A 20,717-nucleotide genomic window follows, 5' to 3' on the forward strand; every position below is an offset into this window, starting at 1 on the left:
AATGCGTGTGCCACACAAGAGGCACTCAAAACATTTTAGCTATCTTAATTCTCATTACTCTAAACATGAATATGGGTGTGAATGATGCAGAAAAGCAACAAACAGAAAACTTTAAAGCCAGAAATTTATTAAAATGCTCTGAGGATCATAAAGAGACTAAAACCAAATATTCCTTCTTCATAAAGACAGAACATCTGCAAGTTTATTGGAAGGCTGGATCCTAGGAAGTTTCTTGGCATACCCTTGTCCTAATCCTTCTTGTAACCTCTCTGTGGCTCTCCTGCTCTGTGAACACAGAGCTCCCTCCAAGGATCTCACATGATGGCGGCGAGTCCTCTTTATCTGCTTGGTGATAACCAGAGGTCCCCTGTGTCCCAGGGGGACCTAGGTATCCACAGTCATTGGAGAGCTGTCATCATTGGGTCGATGGCCCCATGTTGGTGCCACCCAGGCTGAAACCCACAGTGTCATAAAATAATACTGTGTGACAGCCACTTTTGTGCACATTTATTTACATACATTAGCTCTGGAATGCTTACCACGACACTATGCATTAAGTAAAGGTTTTCGCTTCCTGGGGCTGCCTTAAGAAAGTAGCACAAATTGAATTGCTTAAATGACAGAAATGTATTGTCTCACACTTCTGGAGGCTACAAGTCTGAGCTCAAGGTGTCAGCAGGGCTGGTTTCTTCTGAGAACTGAGAGGGAGAATCTGTACCCAGCCTGGCCCTTGGTTCACGGTGGCCTCAGGTGTTCCTTGGCTTGTAAATGGCTTTTTCCTCCCTGAGGCTTCACATTGTTTAACCTCACTGTCTGTCTCTGTGTCCACATTTCCCATTTTTAGAAGCTCATCACACTGAATTAGGGCCCACCCTAATGACCTCATCTGATCTGGACTATCTGCAAAGACCCTACAGCCAAATAGGGTTACATTCCCGGGTGGTAGGGGTTAGAACTCAACATCTTTTTTTTTTTAAGGTTTATCTTTGAGAGAGAGAGCACGAGCCGGGGAGGGGCAGACAGAGAGGGAGACACAGAATCTGAAGCAGGCTCCAGGACCCGAGCTGTCAGCACAGAGCCCGATGCGGGGCTTGAACGCATGAACTGCGAGATCATGACCCGAGCCAAAGTCAGATGCTTAGCTGACTGAGCCACCGAGGCACCCCGAGAACTCAAAAACTTTTATAGGGTGACAATTCAACGCATAACACTAGGAAAGTGGCTGACGTAGCGGAAAGAGAACTCCCCAAGAAAAGAAGAAAAACATGTATATAAATGTGTCTTACATAAAGATGTAAGATAATAATCAGTAACAGAGTAGACTTACATGATTGCGTTACCCTGGAAAATGGTGTTTTTCCAAGAAACTCACGGGATTTCAAATTATTGTGCCCTCAAAACCTCCCGAGGTATTTCTTTTTAATTTTATCACCAACTTCAGGTATAAAGACTAGGAATGGAAAATTCTAAATCCTTTTTAAGGTGCAGTTTTATTTCAATCCTCTGTATGTAAAATCAGGAGGGAGTTTATTTACCTGGGAAAAATCCCTCTTTTTTTTTTTAACATTTATTTATTTTTGGGACAGAGAGAGACAGAGCATGAACGGGGGAGGGGCAGAGAGAGAGGGAGACACAGAATCGGAAACAGGCTCCAGGCTCCAAGCCATCAGCCCAGAGCCCGACGTGGGGCTCGAACTCACGGACCGCGAGATCGTGACCTGAGCTGAAGTCGGACGCTTAACCGACTGAGCCACCCAGGCGCCCCAAATCCCTCTTATTTCTGAAGGAGACCGGTTGCGTCCCCCTGGGACCCACGGGCACGTCTGACATGCTGTGGTCCACTTGTCTACCGCTACTGCTGTCCTGTGAGCACCACAAAGGTTGGGGGTCGCTTAAGCTTTTTCCTTGTGATGACTCCACGTCCCAGGACAGTGACTGCCAGGAAGCGAGAGCTCAAAAATAAGTACAAAATGACTGAAATCGAACAATACGGTTCAGTCCCTGTCTTCCTTGTATATTTTGACATCTTCCACGGGGAAAGAAAAACCAAGAAGCACCCAAGAAAAATATGAAGCTTTGGGAAACATTTAACGGAATTAAGACTTATCCAGGGGGCATTTCTTCCTCCCACCTTTCCAAAAGCTACACTCCAAGTTTCTGTATCTGGATTTAATGAGCGGAAACCTACCCAAGTACAGGCTACTGACAAGCTGAATGTAAATGAATAAACAGGTATTGAAGATTTTGAGAGAGGAAAAAAAAAACACACAAAACAAAACACAAAACCCTTTATTTCCCACAATATTCTGAGATTTTTTTCTATCTTCAAATACGGGAGAAAACATGAATATCGCTAAGTAAATGCTAAGTGAAGTACAACCGTGGTGGGAAAATGCCCACTTGATTCCTGCATATTCTTAACAGTTAAAAATAAATCATCTCTATTAATCCCGTTAGTTGCCTTCTACAAATCTAGGTCACATCGGTCAAATAAAATTTTCAAAATGGCATAAAGCCAAATCATTTTAATTAGGTATTCCTGTTACTTTCTTTCTAAACCTTTTCCCCCCTCATTCTCCAGCTAAAACAAAAACATTAACATTCTTGATAAGCGTGTTTTCAAACCGGCTTTTAAAAGCAGAAATGATTTGTCACAAGCAGTAACACTGTTGAAAAGTGTGGCCTTTTCACTCAGACTGGACCACATTAACCTGTTGGAAAATTTATCTATGGAATGACCCAGACAGGTTTTACTGGCTTCTGTAAAGCATATCTTGCTAAGTTAAATTAATCTTTACGGCCTTTAAAATAGTTGTTCCTGGGGCGCCTGGGTGGCTCAGTCGGTTGAGTGTCCGACTTCAGCTCAGGTCATGATCTCACAGTTCGTGAGTTCGAGCCCCGCATCGGGCTCTGTGCCGACAGCTCAGAGCCTGGAGCCTGCTTCACATTCTGTGTCTCCCTCTCTCTGCCCCTTCCCTGCTCATGCTCTGCCTCTCTGTGTCTCAAAAATAAATAAACGTTAAAAAAAAATTTAAATAAAATAGTTGTTCCTTTTTCAAAAAGCCTTCCCCTAGCTGATGTTTTCTCATTTCCTTCATTATTCTAGGTCAACAGGCTATAAAGCTAACGCCTGTGGTCTGTTTTTGCAAATAGTTTTACTGGAACACAATTGTGTCCATGCATTTCGGTGTCTTCCGTGGCTGCTTCTGTGGTGTAATCACAGTCGGGGAGTTGCGACGAAGGCTAAAATAGTTTCTACCTTGTCATTTCCAAAGAGTTTTCTTAGCCTGGCCACACAAGATGCTCAAACTTCTATGTCTTAGCTTTTTGCTCAACAAACATCTTGTTCATTGGCTTCATCTGTAGATCCTTTCCTCAAGTATGGTAGGTAAGGTCTCTGGGGGCTAAAATTATCTTTCTTTTCTTAGAAGCCAAAAATAAAGGCACTGTCAGGGTAACTGGGTGTCATAGCGCTCGTTTGTACCAATGCCACCGCTACGGCATCGAAGGTATGACATTGCATTAGTGACTCCAATGCATCCCTCCTTGTGGCCAAGTCTTTTGCCTCGTCGGTTTCCGACGCCCGCTCACTTTGAGACTGGGCTCACCCACGTGACTTACTGGGGCGGGAAGAGGAAGGAGAATGTGTCCCCGCGCCAGTTCTGAACTTAGGCCGTAAGACATATGCGTGTCTGTGCTTGTTCTCTTGTCCTTCTCCGTCACTGAGATGCGGACATGACCGGGATAACCTGTTGATCCCAAGAGGAGGGGGAGGGACGCACGGAGCGGAGCCAGCTCCAAACGTGCAAGTCGGCCAAACTGCCCACTAATTCCACCGAGAGCAGCTGGTCCTCGGCCTGCAGGCTCGAGTGTGAAACATAACATATGATCGTTGCTTTAAGTTTTTGAATTTTGGAATGGTTCTGAAACAGCAATACGTAACTGATAGCAGTTTACCCTGTCTGAAAATCCTTGCTGCTAACACTGATGTTTCCTCGGAATCTTAAAGGCAAAAATGAGAAAGTTGCAATTTTCTTGGTGACCTGGGTTTTATGTGACTCTACTGTTAAAGGTAGGGTCCATCAACGTCTCTTGCCAGCCCAATAACCGAAGATCAATAACCAGTCAATAAGATTTGGTGAGCTCCCACCATGTGCTCAGTACTGAGATTTCTGAAAGACATAAAAATCACAGTTTCTCATATCCATGACCTTACGATTCTGCTGTAGGAAAGACCATTAAATGTGAGGTAGTTACAGCATCAGACAGGAACTGAGTGCCCAAATCTACACAATCTACATGGTTCAACATGGCGCTTTGATCATGTGCTTATCTCTGCATCTTCACGAAGCCCCAAAAAGAACAAGAGAGGAGGAACTGCAGACGAGATCTCAACGCAGTTCTGGACGCTAGAAACTGAATGAATGATAAATGCGAAGACGGGGAGGCTGTCGCTTAAGCTGAGGGGAGCGATGTCAACTAGGGGCAAACCAGGAAGGGCCTGGATTGGGGGCACAACTGCTGAAGGCAGGGATGAAGGATAAGACGGAGCAGACTTGACCGTCTTTGTGGGAAGGAGTTGAGCCCCCCTTTCCCCTCCTCACCTTCTTTCTGCCTGGAGGCTAATCCTCACAGGCAGCAACCGAAGAGGACGTGAGATGCTGTGACGGGCAGGAAAGTCCTTTTCCCTACGTGTGCAAATGGGGTAAGAGAGAGGGGTCTACCTATCTGAACTCTTTTTCGCTATTTCGCCTGGTACTTAAATCCATCTCTCTAAATAAGATGTTTGCATGGTCGTCTCTTTTTTTTTTTTAAATATATATATATATTTTTTTCAACGTTTATTTTATTTTTGGGACAGAGAGAGACAGAGCATGAACGGGGGAGGGGCAGAGAGAGAGGGAGACACAGAATCGGAAACAGGCTCCAGGCTCTGAGCCATCAGCCCAGAGCCTGACGCGGGGCTCGAACTCCCGGACCGCGAGATCGTGACCTGGCTGAAGTCGGACGCTTAACCGACTGCGCCACCCAGGCGCCCCTGCATGGCCGTCTCTTGATACTGTTTTTTCATTGTCGACATTATCCGTTGATTTACTACAAACGCAAGGTTAGGATTAACTCTTTTCTACTCTTAACAATTGACAACGTCTGAAACACAAAGGCAAGAAATGGCACCCCCAACTTTTAAAAACCACAGTGTGTCCTGTGTCCAAAGAAACTACTGAAATCGATACACAAAGAGCTGAACTTAGGAACAGGGAGGGATGCGTCATCCCAGGAAGTCAGGCCAGAAACACGCTGGAATCCTTGGCTGTCATTCCTCTGTCTTCCGTGCATGGGAGAAGACACTTTCATTTTTAAAACTAGGAGCATGAATTACTTTGATGAAAATAAAATAAATAAATATAACCAATAATCCTACTTACCCCCTTGGTTTGGGATGGTGGTCAAGGGAAGCTTTTGCCTTTCCTACACTGTTTGAGATGTTTACAGCAAAAGCTTCTGCTCGAACGATTTGCATAATCAAAAGTAAATAAAATAAAATGCACACATAAAAATAAAACCAAACTAGAACCAAGGGCTTGGATTCCAAAGCACTATTCAACAAAATAAACAATTTGGAAGCACCTACATTTCTCAGGTGAAACTACAATCAGTAACCGTAGAAGTCAGTCATTATTATTTTTTTTTACATTTATTTATTTTTGATAGGGACAGAGCACAAGTGGGGGAGGGGCAGAGAGAGAGGGAGACACAGAATCCAAAGCAGGCTCCAGGCTCCGAGCTGTCAGCACAGAGCCCGACGCGGGGCCCAAATTCACCAACCTCGAGACCATGACCTGAGCCGAAGTCGGACACTCAACTGACTGAGCCACCCAGGCGCTCCATAAGTCATTCATTAGTACACGCAGGGCATTGTATTGTGGGTTTTATGAACATAAACATCCTCATTTAATGCCCACAATCTAATAAAGCAGGTAGTACTATTAGCTCCATTTTATAGAGGTGGAGACTGAGGCTTGGAGAAATTAAGACATTGCTCAAGATAGTAGGTATCCAAGCCATGATGGGAACCAAATCCCTCTGTCCCTAGAGCTCAAGAGCTTGACACTGTGTCCAGAAGTAACCTGCTTTCCTTCTGCAACTCCAAAATTATAGGTTTACGCTAGAAAAAATAACCTGGAAATTCAAAGAATACCACTTTTTAAGAAGGGGAAAATAAGTCCCCAATCCTTGCGGCACTGGCAGTAATGATGGGCACAGATGGTCCCTGAGAACAAGAGGCAAACTTCCCCCGTGCTAGAGCCATGGTGAGAAGAGATCTGTGGTCAGGTTGTGACCCTTAAAACCACTGGACTCATCTCTATCCCAGAGAACCCCTGGGCCTTCCCAGGATCCAAATCTCCTTAGGTGACTCCCTCCCCTTTCGTCTTATATTCCAACACTTGTATTCTTCACCCTAATCAGGTACTTGTTAATTTATCATGTAGGTTAGGTGCCCAGCTCATCTCTGGCTCATAATGCCAGTGGTCCTTCCAAGGGTATAGATTCTGAATGACAGAGATTTATCCTGCACAGTACCTAGCCCCTAGTATAGTGCCCGCCACCTGCTGAGAGATGCTTAGTAAATTAATGATAACACAGAGAACATTAAAGACCTGCTTTCCTGCCAAGTCCAGGGAGGGCTCAATGACACATCAATAGACCCTCCTCGAGAAGGAAGAGCTACCAATTAGAGAGAAACTATTACGGCGAGAGTGCCTTTAAAGTTGAAAAAAAAAAGAAAGAAAGGAGACATGGGTGGGGCCAAGAGCCTCAAAAGTAAAATGGCTAATTAAATTCATGAATCTGTACACGCATTTGAGGGTTCACATAGCCAACAACACCTTATATAGGAAAAATAGGGAAAACAGACCATTTAAGTCACTTAAAAATAGTCCAGAGATGTGCCTTCCACAAAATAATACACCCCACTAACACAGTGACCTTTTTTCTAAGAACACGGTGCAGCCCAGTTCACCTTCTAGCTCTCTCTACCACTTTAATCCATGTGTCAGCTTGAGGTATGATTCCCGTGAAAAGTATTATAAAGAAGAGTAATACCAGGCTCAGGGAGTTTCTATTCTATTAAGATCTTCAAGATACGTGGTCTTCAAGGGCGGTCAAGGTAATGTGGTGCAGTCAGAAGCTAGGGAGCTTGCAAGCATCGAGTACAGGGGGGGAGGAGAGACAGGGACAAGACCTCTCAAGGCCCATTCTGTTGTCGACTGTTCCATGAAAACCCAATTGCCAGTGTTCCTGCGGCCCGCTCCCACTGCTGGGGCATGTCCCTGGCAATGTCATGTTCTAACTGACCCACTGGTCACCGACCTTGGCAGAGCTCATTTGCTGTGGCAGCTGTAACTGCCTCTTAAAGCAGAAAAACCTGTCCAGCATTCCACCCTCTCAGATGAAATCTAAGAGGCGTGTTCATCAGCACGTTGCCCTTTCCCCCCTTTTTGGAAAGGAATGGCATTTAGAGACAGGCCCTGCAAAATCCCAATGTTCTGAATTGATATCCTGACTATCACCCCAACCTTTAAAATATGTTACGACGGAGAGGTACATGTCAACAAACAGATCTTTTAAAAGATTTAATTTCTAAGTCATCTCTAACCCAACATGGGGCTCAAACCAAACCCACAACCCCCAAATCAAGAATCACATGCTCCCCTGGCTGAGCCAGCCAAGTGCCCCAATGGTTAGATTTTAATATAAAAGAGAAGGCTGGGTGTCTCCAATGCCTAAAGTACTATTAATTGTATGCAAACACCAGCTGTAAGCATATCGTTTAGAGCAGAAGGTAGTAAATCAAGTCATCTAACTAGCTAATGCTTTTAAGGTGTGCCAGGAGAGAAAGGACAGGATGATGTACTCTTATTAAAGAGGGATGGGTGGGCAGGGAAAGCTTTGTTAAAACTTTAAAGCATCAGGGAGGGATCCAGCTACAAGAATAAGAGACAAAATTTAAGCATGGTTAAACTTGTTCGTTACATAGCCATTCAGAACGTCCTTCTCTTTAAAAAATAGGTAATTAAAATATATTATCAATTTTCCCAATGGAGAACACTTTTAAAACAATGCAGAGTAGTGAAACTCCTTCTGTTTCAAACATAAGGTGTGCCTGTTTTTGAGTCTCAGAATAATCTGCCAACCTTCCAATTTAATTATGACCGAGATTCAAGTCAACTGTTGAGTGTTCTAGAGATACACTTTCTGTAAATTCCAGCTGGCAGCAAGTGGAAAGACTCCAAATCCCTTAAAAATATGCCATGGAGTGGAAAGAGAGTAGTCAAAAAAAGGAAAAAAGAAATGAAATTCTTTTGAAGAAATTTCTTCCCCCCACCCCTCCCGCCAGTTTGACCTCAAAAAATATAATCAGATATATGGCTCACTCTGTTTACTTATAATCTCTCTATCACGTAAGATTTTCTAAAACCTGCCCTATATTTCCTGGAAATCAAAACTAACATCCACTCTTCTTACAGTCCAGGGAAAACAGAGGGCTTCAAGTTCATTCAAATAGAGACATGCAGACATCTTGAGATCTTCTAATTTTATCCCTTTCGCTTAGGAGAAGGGATAGAATCCTAGTTTCCAACTCTGAATACTAGTAATACATTAATACTCATTAATATGCACGGTATCATCATTAGCATTTAGATTCTATCTTTGAGGAGAACCCAGAGATTACCCAAGAATTGAGGGGCCTTTTGTGACATCAGGTGATGTTACCCTAGGGGGAACTAGTTTTGGCACAGCTGGCTTACCGCCCGCTGTCAGCTTTAAACGTTCTTATTCTGATGTGTGTCCACTTTTGTCTTCCCAGGAAAGGTCTAAGGCAGGTCAATAAAGAATATGAAACATTTCCAGATTTTTAAGTCAGCGCCGTCTTTCAAAATAATGTTCATTTGCCGGAGAAAGTTTCGCGGCACAAGAAGCCAGCACGAACACTTCATCACGTATAGAGTGTGCCAACCTGCGGTCCCTGTGTGTGTCTCAACAAGCGTGTACTTGTGAAGTGCAACGTGGCCGGGCTCCCCGGTCCCACCTGTCCTGGGTAGGAAGGCAAACCCGAGCTCACTGGAGGTCCTGGTAAACCGAGAAGAGCAGCGTGATCACAAGTGAAGGTGGGAGGGTCCAGGGCGTATCTGCCTTCCACGGATTTACCCACCAGCCTATTCGCCAGAAGCCAAAATAAGTCACCATCCCTTATCTTAAGGGGTCCAGCCTCAAAAGAAGCATCAAATGAATCGACACAGTCTGCTGGTTTCGATGGAGCAGCCTAAAAGATTGTGTCGGGCCGCCTCTGAAGTTGGGGAGTTGTCTGCCAGTCCCTGGCGACGCTGATCAGGATAAGCTGGGTCACTCCTGAAGCCAGCCTCACCGGGGAACAAACTCCCACAAAACACAACTGTAAGGGGAAGCTTTCTAGAGATGGCCTCCAAAATCAAAGCATCTACGTGCCTCAGGCAGGGGCCGAAAAACTGCTTCATAAAAAGGAAAGAATTCATCTCAAAGCTAGGTTAACACAGAAGTATTGTCATGGAAATGGGTTATAAAAGAAAAAGAGAGTACAGGAACAGAAAGGGGAATCACAGATTTACTCACAGTCACTAAGGGCTCTTTTTAAAGTGCTCTGGGCACCTGGGTTGGCTCAGTCTTCAAGCGTTCTATCAGGTCATGATCTCGAGCCCTGTGCTGACAGCTCGGAGCCTGGAGCCTGCTTCAGATTCTATGTCTCCCTCCTCCTCTGCCCCTCCCCTCCTCATGCTCTGTCACTCTCCTCTCTCTCTCTCTCTCTCTCAAAATTAAATAAACATAAAAAAAATTTTTTTTAATAAAAAAAATGCGCTTCAACAAACCAATCTAAAGTTAATTTAATTTAGCTGGATTCCTGCTACAAAATACTCATGTTGGTTGTAAAACCCCATTATATTAATAATATCTTTAAATATGCTGATATATATGTATTTTATACAAAAACATGTTATGCACATAAACAGAGTATTAACGTATTATAATAAGCATAAAACTATTTTAACCAATGGAAATGTCCCTGAATCTCTCCCTTTTTATTTTTTTTACTTTTCTTTTAATATTTATTTATTTTGAGAGAGACAGAAAGAGTATGCGCGCGCGCGCACACACACACACACACACACACACACACACACACACACACACGAGTGAGCGGGGGATGGGGCAGAGAGGGAGGGCAAGAGAATCCCAAGCAGGCTCTGTGCTGCCAGCAGAGTTCAAAGCGGGCTCGATCCCACAAACCTGTGAGATAATGACCTGAGCCAAACCAAGAGTGGGACACTTCACTGACTAAGCCACCCAGACGCCCCTGTCCCCATCTCTAAAGACGTGGTCTACCCCAGGCGGCACATGTGGCCAGGTTTACAAAATGAACAGTCAAACAAACCTTGGTTGTCTTCGACCGTTTGATGAGGATCCATGAACTCAGTCTGCTCCCAGGTCATTTACATGCACAAACCTTAGAGCTAAGATTTCAGCTTTTCTTCGCGAGGTGGCTGGGCACACGGAAGGACTACATCCACTCCTCAAAGGAAAGGCTGGCGCCCTGGCGTTCCTCCCAGGAGTTCGTGGGCTGAGCTGGACTCCAGAGAGGGGTGTGCCATCCAGAGGGTGTGCCGCAGCCAGCTCAGGAAGAACGAGAAGTTTCCTGCAGGATTCTAGCTCCTTCCTCCCATACAGAATCCTCACCCCCTTCTCCCTGCTCTGTCTCCTACCAACTCTAAAGACCAGTCTTAAGAACACATCCATTCACCTGAAATCACACCTGCAGAAAACCATCCTTCCTGGGAAGCCACCATTAAAACACGCCCGGAATAGTCCTCGGATTTTCCTCCATTCTGCACAATCCAGAATCCAGATTTTGGTCCCCGTCATTTCACAATAACTCAAACACCTCAAACACATGAGGCCAAGAGAGAAAAGATTGATCTTCCCAAGCCTTCTGCCTTCTTTTTTCACTTAATGAATTATTATCTCACCAGATGGGCTCTTACTGCTTTTTTTTTTTAAATACAAGGATTTAACAAAAATACTATAACTCCGGGGGGTTCCTTTTACTAGCAGCCTGACTATTCCTCATGGCTTTGGATGTTGTTCCCTGACAAAACACTGGTATGAGGCAAGCCATGGACTTTGAGCCCGTTTATATTAGGTACAGGCTGTCTGAAAACAATGACCTCATCCGGAAAGGCTCAGGAACGAGGCATTTTTCCCTTTAGTCCAGAATGCCCTGATGCTGGGTTGGATTACCTGCCACCCACAGTCCAGCCTTTTTTGAACACCAGGGCTTTTGCAAAATGGAAACGTTATGAGGAGACAGTTTAAATGGAAAAAGACACTTCAGATAAATATCCCCAGCATCGGATACATTCACGGGGCCACGAGGAAGGAAACTGGCCTAATTGTTTTAAGCGTGAGGGTAAACATTTAATAACGGTCATAAAGACACAGGCACCAGCACCCATTCTGAGATATCAGGTTAATCGAAAGCCCATAATCTATCCACTGGAAGGAAAGACCACAGGATCACTTGTTTCAATGCAAAGTTTGATTAACTGCACGTCCCCAGCTTACTTTCTTCCTTGTGTAGGTGGCTTTTTGGTTTTGTTTTGAAATGGCTCTGGAGATAGCCATGCTCCTGGATTACCCCATCGGCCCTCCTCCTAGTCCAGGCCACTGCCTGGAACTGTGCCTTTGATAATGTCCTCCTGACTTGGCCGAAGCACCAGGCGCCAGACACGGTATCACAACTGGACCACTCATCGATAAAATGCTTGGCATCTGCAGAGCTGACTTCTGTCAGCTGCTGCCGAAAGGCCAGTCACATTGATTGAAATCTTCTGATTATGCCTAATGCCTAACATTCTCATGACTGTGATTTCATGCTTCACCCGAATGTTTTTTTGGTGTCTTGGGATTCTACCAAATGATGGAACAAAAGTCTTTCATGACTGCATAAAATAAATTTTGTTTAATGTTTATTTTTGAGAGAGAGAGAGAGAGAGAGAGAGAGAGAGAGAGCGCAAGCAAGGGAGGGGCAGAGAGAGGGAGGCACAGAATCTGAAGCAGGCTCTAGGCTGCGAGCTGTCGGCACAGAGCCAGATGCGGGGCTCAAACTCACAGACCTCGAGATCATGACCTGAGCCAAAGTTGGATGCTTAACGGACTGAGCCACCCAGGTGTCCCATGACTACATTTTTTTCTTTTTTAAATAAGCTTTGTTTCAAATCTAATGGAAGCTGGTTTTTTCTACTCCCTTGAAATCTCAGATTCTGATTCCTACTGGATTTTAAAGGAAAGGGGGGAGGAGAAACAATGTGTAGTGCGCGACCTATTTTCTGGGGCCAAACCGGGACTCTAGTTGAAAGCAACTTGCATGGGTTCTTTCCTTTTTGCAACGCAAGGCTGGCCGGGGGTGGGGGAGGCAATCCAGTATTGAAACTTCGGCGTTTTGAACAGTTAGCCCATAAAGTAGTTCCTTCCAAGCCATGAACCGCCCAGATTTGGCTTCCGATAGTTGTGATTTATTAGAATCCAGAAACCAACTGCTTAAAGACTGTTTAAAATGTTCAACAACAGGGGAGCCTGGGTGGCTCAGTTGATTAAGCGTCTGACTTTTGGTTTCGGCTTAGGTACTGATTTTGCAGTTTCGTGGGTCCGAGCCCCACATCGAGCCCTGTGCTGGCAGCACGGAGCCTGCTTGGGATTCTCTGCCTCTCTGCCCCTCCCCCACTCGCACTTGTCTCTGTCTCTCTCAAAGTAAACAAATAAACTGAAAACATAATAAGAAACTAAAACGCACAATGATTTTCTAATTAACATGGCAACAGTACTTCTACAAGGTCATTTGAAGATCAGAGATACTGCTGTGTGTTCTTTTCCTTGTATCAGTCCTTTAGGAACCTGGAGTACAAGTGTCTCCCTCAGAACCCCTTGAAACTCTTCCCAGGAAAGCAGTCATCAGTCAGCAAAATTAATAAGTAAAAAACGCTTTAATTTGCGTATTCACCTACAGTCAAGAAATGCTTGATTGTGCATCGTTAGACAGGTTTCTTAACCACAGGACTTCTCAGAGACATTAATAGGCATGTGTCCCTTGTTAACTCTGTAAGAGAAGAATAAGGTAAGAAGCATTTCCTAAATTTATTTGGCCAGAGAACCTTAACCCCGGCACAAATCATAACTTAGCACAACACGCCGTTCATAGGAAGAATGCTAGATGGGATTTTTGAGATCACTCACTTCATAGCATCAGAGATGAAAAATCTGAAAGCCAGAGGCATTTAGGGACTTTCTCAAGGCTGCAGAGAATGTACAAGCAGGTCAATTCTGCCTGGGAATGTTCAGTTCTGCTGTTTGGGGGGCTTCAACGGGCCACAGTGCCTGGCTCCGTCTGCAGGGAAGGTGCGGTCCCCAGCCATGCTACTACACTCTGGTGACAGAGATGCCCATGTTCTCTTGGCAAACAGGACATCTGACAACAGATCACGTTAAAAGACCTGGCCAAGGAGATGAGGCCTACCATAATACAATTTACGACGAGAGCTGAGAGAGAAAAATAGCAGGTTATCGGGAGCAAAACATTCACGGGGCCCTGACCTCACCTTTCAAACTCAGCGGAAGAGAAAGAAACATACAGCAAATTGAATTCCATACGAAAGCTGATTCCGTTGGGAAAGACGCAAACTACATTTCTTCAAAGGTCGTATTCAATAAGGAAGAAGGCCCTTCCAGACCCTAACTAGAAAGGCATAGGGAAAAAAAAGTTAAGAACTCACTTGTCATTTCCCTTAGCTTGGATTCTGATGATAACTCTGTTAGCAGCCCGGATCGCGGGCGCCATTCCAAGCTCAGCGATGTGACTCCGTTGGAAGGATCAACTTTAAGAACTAAAAGAAGCCGCTGTTCGCTCAGCTCTTAAACACAAAGCGCTCTTGCTGGTGGCTGAATCTAGAAACGGTCTTGACATCACACGACTGTCTCTGTACTATCAAGCCTAGTTTCTGCTTATGATCTCCAGGTGGATCCCATGTACTGATCGTTACGACGGGAAATGAAATTTTACGGGCTTTACTAAAATAATATCAACGCAGATTACATATGGTCATGTCTATCAGCTTTGTAAATTGCAGATAGAACAGCCTCATCACTAGTCATAGCTCACATTTACTGAGCTCACTCTCTGCAGGCACTGAACAGAGACTCCCTCACGGATTTCTTCTAACTCTCCGAGGCAGGGCCCGTTACCATCTCCATCTCAAAGATGAGGCAACTGAAGCCGAGAGAAGTTAAAGAAATTGTCCAAGGTCACTCCCCCCCCACCGTGAGAGACACAGCTGGGGCTTGGGCACAAGGATTCTGAATCAGAGGCCACGCTCTGGATGCTAAAAGTTTCCTCACAAATCCTAAAACAGCTCAGGGAGGGATTGTTACATCAGAGAAAATGCCAAGCCATCTCCACACCTGAAATCATGAAGGGTTGATCCAGAACACGAGTTTAGCACTAGAAGAGTTAGCATATACCCAACGGCTGCTAATGCTTTTTTGCCAAAAGTCTAAATATGGAAAAACGTGTGTGGTGGGGAACGGGGGACAGGGAGGAGGGGCATTCTTATTATTGATGTTGAAAGAATCATTTTTCTGAGCCATCTTCTGTTTTCATGAGATTCTCCTGAACTAATCTCATTCACAAAGAGACCCAGCCGATGGCTAGCGCTGGTCTCCGCTAAGGCTGCGGTGAGGGGAGAACCAACATGGCAGACTGCTCCCCACACCTTATGCCCATTAGCCTTCCATGTTCAGGTTGGAGTTGCCAACCAACACTCACTAGACCAGGGAGAGGCAGAAGACCCAAATGCTTGACCTGGCTCTATTGCTAACTCACCAACGATCCTGGGCAAATCACCAAGCTGTCTTCTAAATCTAGAAAGCGGGCCACTAATAAGCTGGTCTATCTCCTGGTCTATCTACATCAGAAGACGTGAGAGCTGACAGGGTTTGCCCATATTTTCTGCCAGCTTTTTCTTCTCTCCTTTCTCTCTCCTCCTTCCTCCCTCTCTTTCTTTTTCTCTTTTTATTTTCCCTTTCTTTATTCCTTTTTTTTGGGGGGGGCCACTATTTGTCAAAAAGGATTTGAGACGAAATCTCCAGCACACAGACACTGGAGTCCCCACATGAAACAATACACTGGATGGGACAGGGTTGTTAGTACGTGGGGCTCCGTCACCTGACCTTCTGCTTATCCCAATCACTGCGTGACGATGCCTCCTGACATCTGCTGCCACGACCCCGAAATGGGGCCGCTATCTTCCTAATGGTTATTCTGTCCCAGGGACTATGATAAGCATTTCTCACGTGCCTCTCTCCGTTTTTTCCTCACAGCAACCTTAGAAGGTAAGGACTTAGAAGACGGGTGTTACTAATTCCTCTTTAACCGATGAGAAAATGAAGCCAAGAGAGAAAGTAATTTTTCTCAAGACCGCGTGTAGGCAGAAGATCAGGGACTATAGTGAGATGTGATGCAATGACTCAGTCTGAACTTCTTTCAGCCTTCTCCCCGTTGTCCTGCTGAAAAAATCCACAATTACCACCTAACCAATATCAAGGATGTTGTTCATGCAAACCTTTTCTTTTTTTTTCTTAATAAAGAAATATTCAATTTATTAAGGTTACAAATATTTCAATGGAGTTCTTCCTTTTTTATTGTATTTTATTTTTTACTTTTTAAAATTTACATCCAAATTAGTTAGCATATCATGCAACAATGATTTCAGGAGTAGATTCTTTAGTGCCTCTGATCCATTTAGCCCATCCCCCCTCCCACAACCCCTCCAGTAACGCTCAGTTTGTTCTCCATATTTATAAGTCTCTTCTGTTTTGTCCCCCCCCCCGTTTTTATATTATTTTTGTTTCCCTTCCCTTATGTTCATCTGTTTTGGCTCTTAAAGTCCTCATATGAGTTAAGTCCTATGATTTTTGTCTTTCTCTGACTAATTTCACTTAGCATAATACCCTCCAGTTCCATCCACATAGTTGCAAATGGCAAGATTTCACTCTTTTTGATTGCCGAGTAATACTCCATTGTATATATATACCACCTCTTCTTTATCCATTCATCCATCGAGAGACATTTGGGCTCTTTCCATACTTTGGCTATTATGGATAGTGCTGCTATAAACATGGGGGTGCATGTGTCCCTTTGAAACAGCACACCTGTATCCCGTGGATAAATGCCTAGTAGTGCAATTGCTGGGTCGTCGGGTGGTTCTATTTTTAGTTTTTTGAGGAACCTCCATACTGTTTTCCAGAGTGGCTGCACCAGCTTGCATTGCCACCAACAACGCAAAAGAGATCCTCTTTCTCCACATCCTCGCCAACATCTGTTGTTGCATGCAAACCTTTTCAAACAAAGAGGCAAGAAGTAGGAACAGAATTCTCTGTTGTCCACCCAGAGCTAAGAAGTTGACAGCAAGGGACTTGTTATCTCCTCACCCCCTTATCATTTCGTCTGCGTTGACTCTCACACCCACCTGCCTAGCTGGGAAACAGGGGATTAAAAGGTATTCTGTATCCCCTACAAAAGCAACAGGCATTTCTCTTCAGTGACTCATTTGATATAAATAAGCTGTAGGAAGTGGGGAATTCCGATCTTTCTGTGCCTTTGAAAAAGTGGTGAAGATAAAGTCTGAATGGAAGAAAATTATTGCAGAATGAAGAGATTCTACCCTGCTTTCATGGCAAGAGGATCAAAGATTAGGTTAAATCATAATGATTTACTAGAGTCTGGATTTAAAAAAAAAAATGTTTTAATGTTTGTTTATTTTTGAGAGGCAGAGACAGAGCGCAAGCAGGGGAGGGGCAGAGAAAGAGGGAGATGGAATCCAAACCAGGCTCCAGGCTCTGAACTGTCAGCCCAGAACCCGACTCAGGGCTCGAACCCACGAACCGCGACATCATGACCTGAGCCGAAGTCGGTCGCTTAACTGACTGAGCATCCCAGGCGCCCTGCTAGAGTCTGGATTTTTATAATTTCTACACTAATTACCACTTGGCCCACAAGTGATATAGGAGCACAGTACGCGCAAAGTATTCATTCACACGTAGCTTCACCCCTAGGGAATGAAGGAGGACATTTAATGACTGTGCTATACACAGAGCGCAGCATTTTTTGTTGTTGGAGCATAAGAAAACAGAATAAACACCCAAAAGACACATACCTGCCCTGGCAATGCTACTACATCGCTCCATCTCACCTATACCTTCCACCGTGTGTATGACTCCCGCGCTGGTCCTCTACCTCTTTGGAAGCTACATTCAAGGTTAGTGGGAAGAGAAAATACGCCACATTTCAATAAGGATGAGAACGCCTCTTCAAACCACTGGCTCTGATTCAACTTCACAGCTTAGTTTGGGGAACTGTAAATTTCATTTAACATTCTGTATGATCCCACCTACTTCACAGTTTACTGACAGTAAAACATTCATACTTAGTCTCTAATGCAAGCAACCATTTACTTATGGTCTCATGCAGACTAATTATTCCAAAGACTTTCCTTGAGAGTCAAAGTCTTTGACTTTTGAAAGTCTTAATGGTTTGTCTCTGCCCACTTTCAACTTTCCTTTGAAAATCCAAAGGGAGTTGGACAAGTCTCTAACTACAGATATGACAATTTTACACATACAATCGAAAGTCAAAACAAAAATCTTTCCACCCTGTTCCAAACTCAAGAGATAAGTCTAGTTTAGGCATTTTAAGGATGCAGCAAAAACAACGGCATGCATTAAGCCTTTCAAAATAAGCCAGCACTGCGGATGCCTTGCTAAATGTTTTTAGGCTTCCTAAAATCCAACCTCTGGGGTCAAGACAAAATTGCCTTTAGCAGTCAAACGTCCCTTGCAAACAGGAGCCTCTGGACACCCCGTGTTCCCTTCCTTTAAGCACACAGACCAAGAGGGTGTGGAACTTGGGGGGCCTTTAGATCATCTAGTCTGGGTGTTGTGAAGCTCATATACAGCATAATCAGGCTTTTCAGGGCTTGGTGAGGGACTAGGGGTGTAGGGTTGATTCTGGGTTCGACCCCAACTTGCACCGAAGAAACTGCCCCTCGTCTGCTTCATTTTCTGAGCTTCCAGATGAGCCTTTCTTGGGAGAAAGGGTTCCACAGCTAAAAACAAAACATACTCTTTGAAAATGCACATCCTGTCAATTCTTTCCATTTTGGAAAGGAGGAAAAGGAAGGTCGGTGAGTTAGTGACTCGTCCCAGGTCCCAGGATGAGTGAGCGGTTCAGGCAGGGGTTACAACAGCCACAGACTCTCAGCAGCATTCTTTGCTGCACGTGCTATCCCAGAACTGCCAAGTACACAGCCCCCAACTGACAGGCCCCCTGTCCTTGTCCACGAATGCGCTCAGGTCTGCCGGCTGCGGCTCTTGCCGGAACTGCCCACAGCCCTACAGTGCAGGCTTGCAGGTGTGCTGGTGGTCTTACTCTTGTTCTTATTCTAATATTTATCTGTATTCTTATTCTTACTTTGGCATTTTTAGAATATGAGGTGGGGGCAGGACAGTAGCAAGAGTCCTGCCAATGTAAAGTGAAAAATGAAAACTTTCTGAAGTCTAATGGAAATCAATAGAAAATAATATTGGGGAGGGGGCACCTGGGTGGTTCAGTCGGTTGAGCATCCGACTTCGGTTCAGGGCATGACCTCATGGTTCCTGATTTCCAGCCTGGCATCGGACTTTCTGCTGTCAGGGCAGAGCCTGCTTTGACTCCTCCTCTGTCTCCCTCTCTCTGCCCTTCCCCTGCTCGCATGTGCACTCCCTCTCGCTCTCTCTCCCTCCCTCAAAAATAAGTGAACATTAAAAAAAAAAGAAGTCATATTTGGTTGATAAAAGTTGAATTTACACTCACATTAGGTGGAAGCAGGATCTGTCCTGCTTACTGTGACCTTCACGCTCAAAGTTTTTGTTACTGGGCAAACCACAGCTGAGCTGACGGTGTGGGGTCTAGCCCCAGGTGCCCTCCACAACTCCAGGCCTCTGCAGGTAGTCTGGGATTGCCTTTCCAATAAACGCCACAGTCACTGGCTTTAGCAGGGTGGACGTGCATTTTGTAAAACGTGAGGAAACCAAAGTGGGAGTCACAAAAACTGATAAATTAGAGTGAACCATTCCAGCTATTCCTAAGGGCTCTCATTTACACAGGGCTCCTTTACATAAACTCATAAAATGATCCTGGTTGCCATGCACCAGGTGAGTGCTCTGAGCAAGTTATTTTATCTATGTGTGCCTCAGTTTTCTTACCTGTAAGACGGGGGATAAATATAGCACCTACTTTATGGGGTGTTCTGAGAATCGAAATAAACAGTTCCTGGTACATAGTGACCTCTGTATAAATACTAGTTATTATCGTAGTTATTCTTTTTTTTTTTTTTTAATTAAGTACTAGACAGAGAGGCCAGGGCAAGGAAGTAGCAAGACCCCTGCCAATTTAAAAAGAGAAATGAAAACAAAATTGTTCTGAAGTTTAAGGTAAATCAACAGGAAATAACCATTGGTTGATAATAGCGGAGTTTACAAACCAATTGGGATCCTAGTCAGCCTTACCGTCTACTCTAGGGCCCTACTGTTCCAAGACCCCTGGGGCAACAGCATGGCCGTCACCTGGGAACTCTCGAGAACTGTACAACCTCAGCACCAGCCCCTACTCCCACCTACCAAATCAGAACCTGCCTTTTAACGAGGTCTCCAGGCAATTTACATGCATGTAAAAGCTGGCGAAAGGCTGCTTCATGGCATCTACTGTGATTTCACCGTTTGTAGGTGAAAGGTAGAAGACCTCATTCTATAGTTACATTTCCATACATTATCCTAAATCCTACACCTCTGTCCATTAGCCCTCATGTTACCCAGTTTCACTAACCTGAGTCTCAAGGCAGATGTTCCTTTTATGGGACAGAATGATAGTTCAGGACAGCATCCAGAGCCACAAAGTCACTACTTGTTAATCATGTCCATGATTTAAAAATGTCATTATCATGATCATCCATCGATGGCTAACACTTACCGAGCTCTTACGTATGTGAGGATTAACACAAGGTACTTTCCATATGTTCTTGCTGGGTTACTCACATTGCCCTTTCAAGTGGGCATGACTATCCCCATTTCACAGATGAGGGAACCCAGGCTCAGGGAGGCAACATCACACTTTCTCAAGGCCAAGTTCGATGGGGGAAAAGGGCCTTTCTGAAGTCCACTCTCTTATTACAAATTAATGCCTACAACATCCAAATCACATGTCTGTGACATGGGGAGTAGCAAGTATCTCCCTTTTTCTGTAAGGAAAACTGAGAGCATGGGGTGCAAGAGCTATGTAGAATCAACAGCCGGAGACTGAGGTCGGAACTAGGTCCATGAGGGTTCAGGTTTTTCAAATTAAAGAATTCCGCTGCGAGAAATGCCAATGATAATGCAACAGCACTGAAGACACGGGGAGGGAAACCCCGTATGAAGTGAGAAGGACAGTTTCCATTCAGGAAGCTTTGCACAACCAAATCAAAGGGCTTCCAATTTTCATCTCGGCGGTCAGTAGCCTACTGGGGTGTCGGAGTCTTTGGCAAACCAGAACATCCAGATTT

At 44.6% G+C, this 20,717-nt stretch overlaps 1 protein-coding gene across 11 annotated transcripts in view; it reads right to left on the reverse strand.

Annotated features, from left to right (window-relative positions):
• Window positions 1-20,717, reverse strand: part of ABLIM1 (actin binding LIM protein 1) — a 293,568-nt gene that overhangs the window by 201,711 nt on the left and 71,140 nt on the right. For 4 of the 11 annotated variants that reach the window (XM_053207815.1, XM_053207814.1, XM_053207813.1 and 1 more), the window contains exon 1: window positions 10,469-10,816. The exons of 1 other annotated variant lie outside the window; for it this stretch is intronic. In XM_053207815.1, coding sequence (XP_053063790.1) covers window positions 10,469-10,526 — 58 coding nt within the window. In that variant the 5' untranslated portion in view covers window positions 10,527-10,816. Of the gene's footprint in view, window positions 1-9,651; window positions 9,783-10,468; window positions 10,820-20,717 lie in introns of those variants that run through there. 6 more of the 11 variants (XM_053207805.1, XM_053207804.1, XM_053207810.1 and 3 more) reach the window with 5 other exon arrangements.

This window comes from Acinonyx jubatus, chromosome D2 (genome assembly GCF_027475565.1).
Source record: "Acinonyx jubatus isolate Ajub_Pintada_27869175 chromosome D2, VMU_Ajub_asm_v1.0, whole genome shotgun sequence".
In the NCBI taxonomy this organism is placed as follows: domain Eukaryota; kingdom Metazoa; phylum Chordata; class Mammalia; order Carnivora; family Felidae; genus Acinonyx; species Acinonyx jubatus.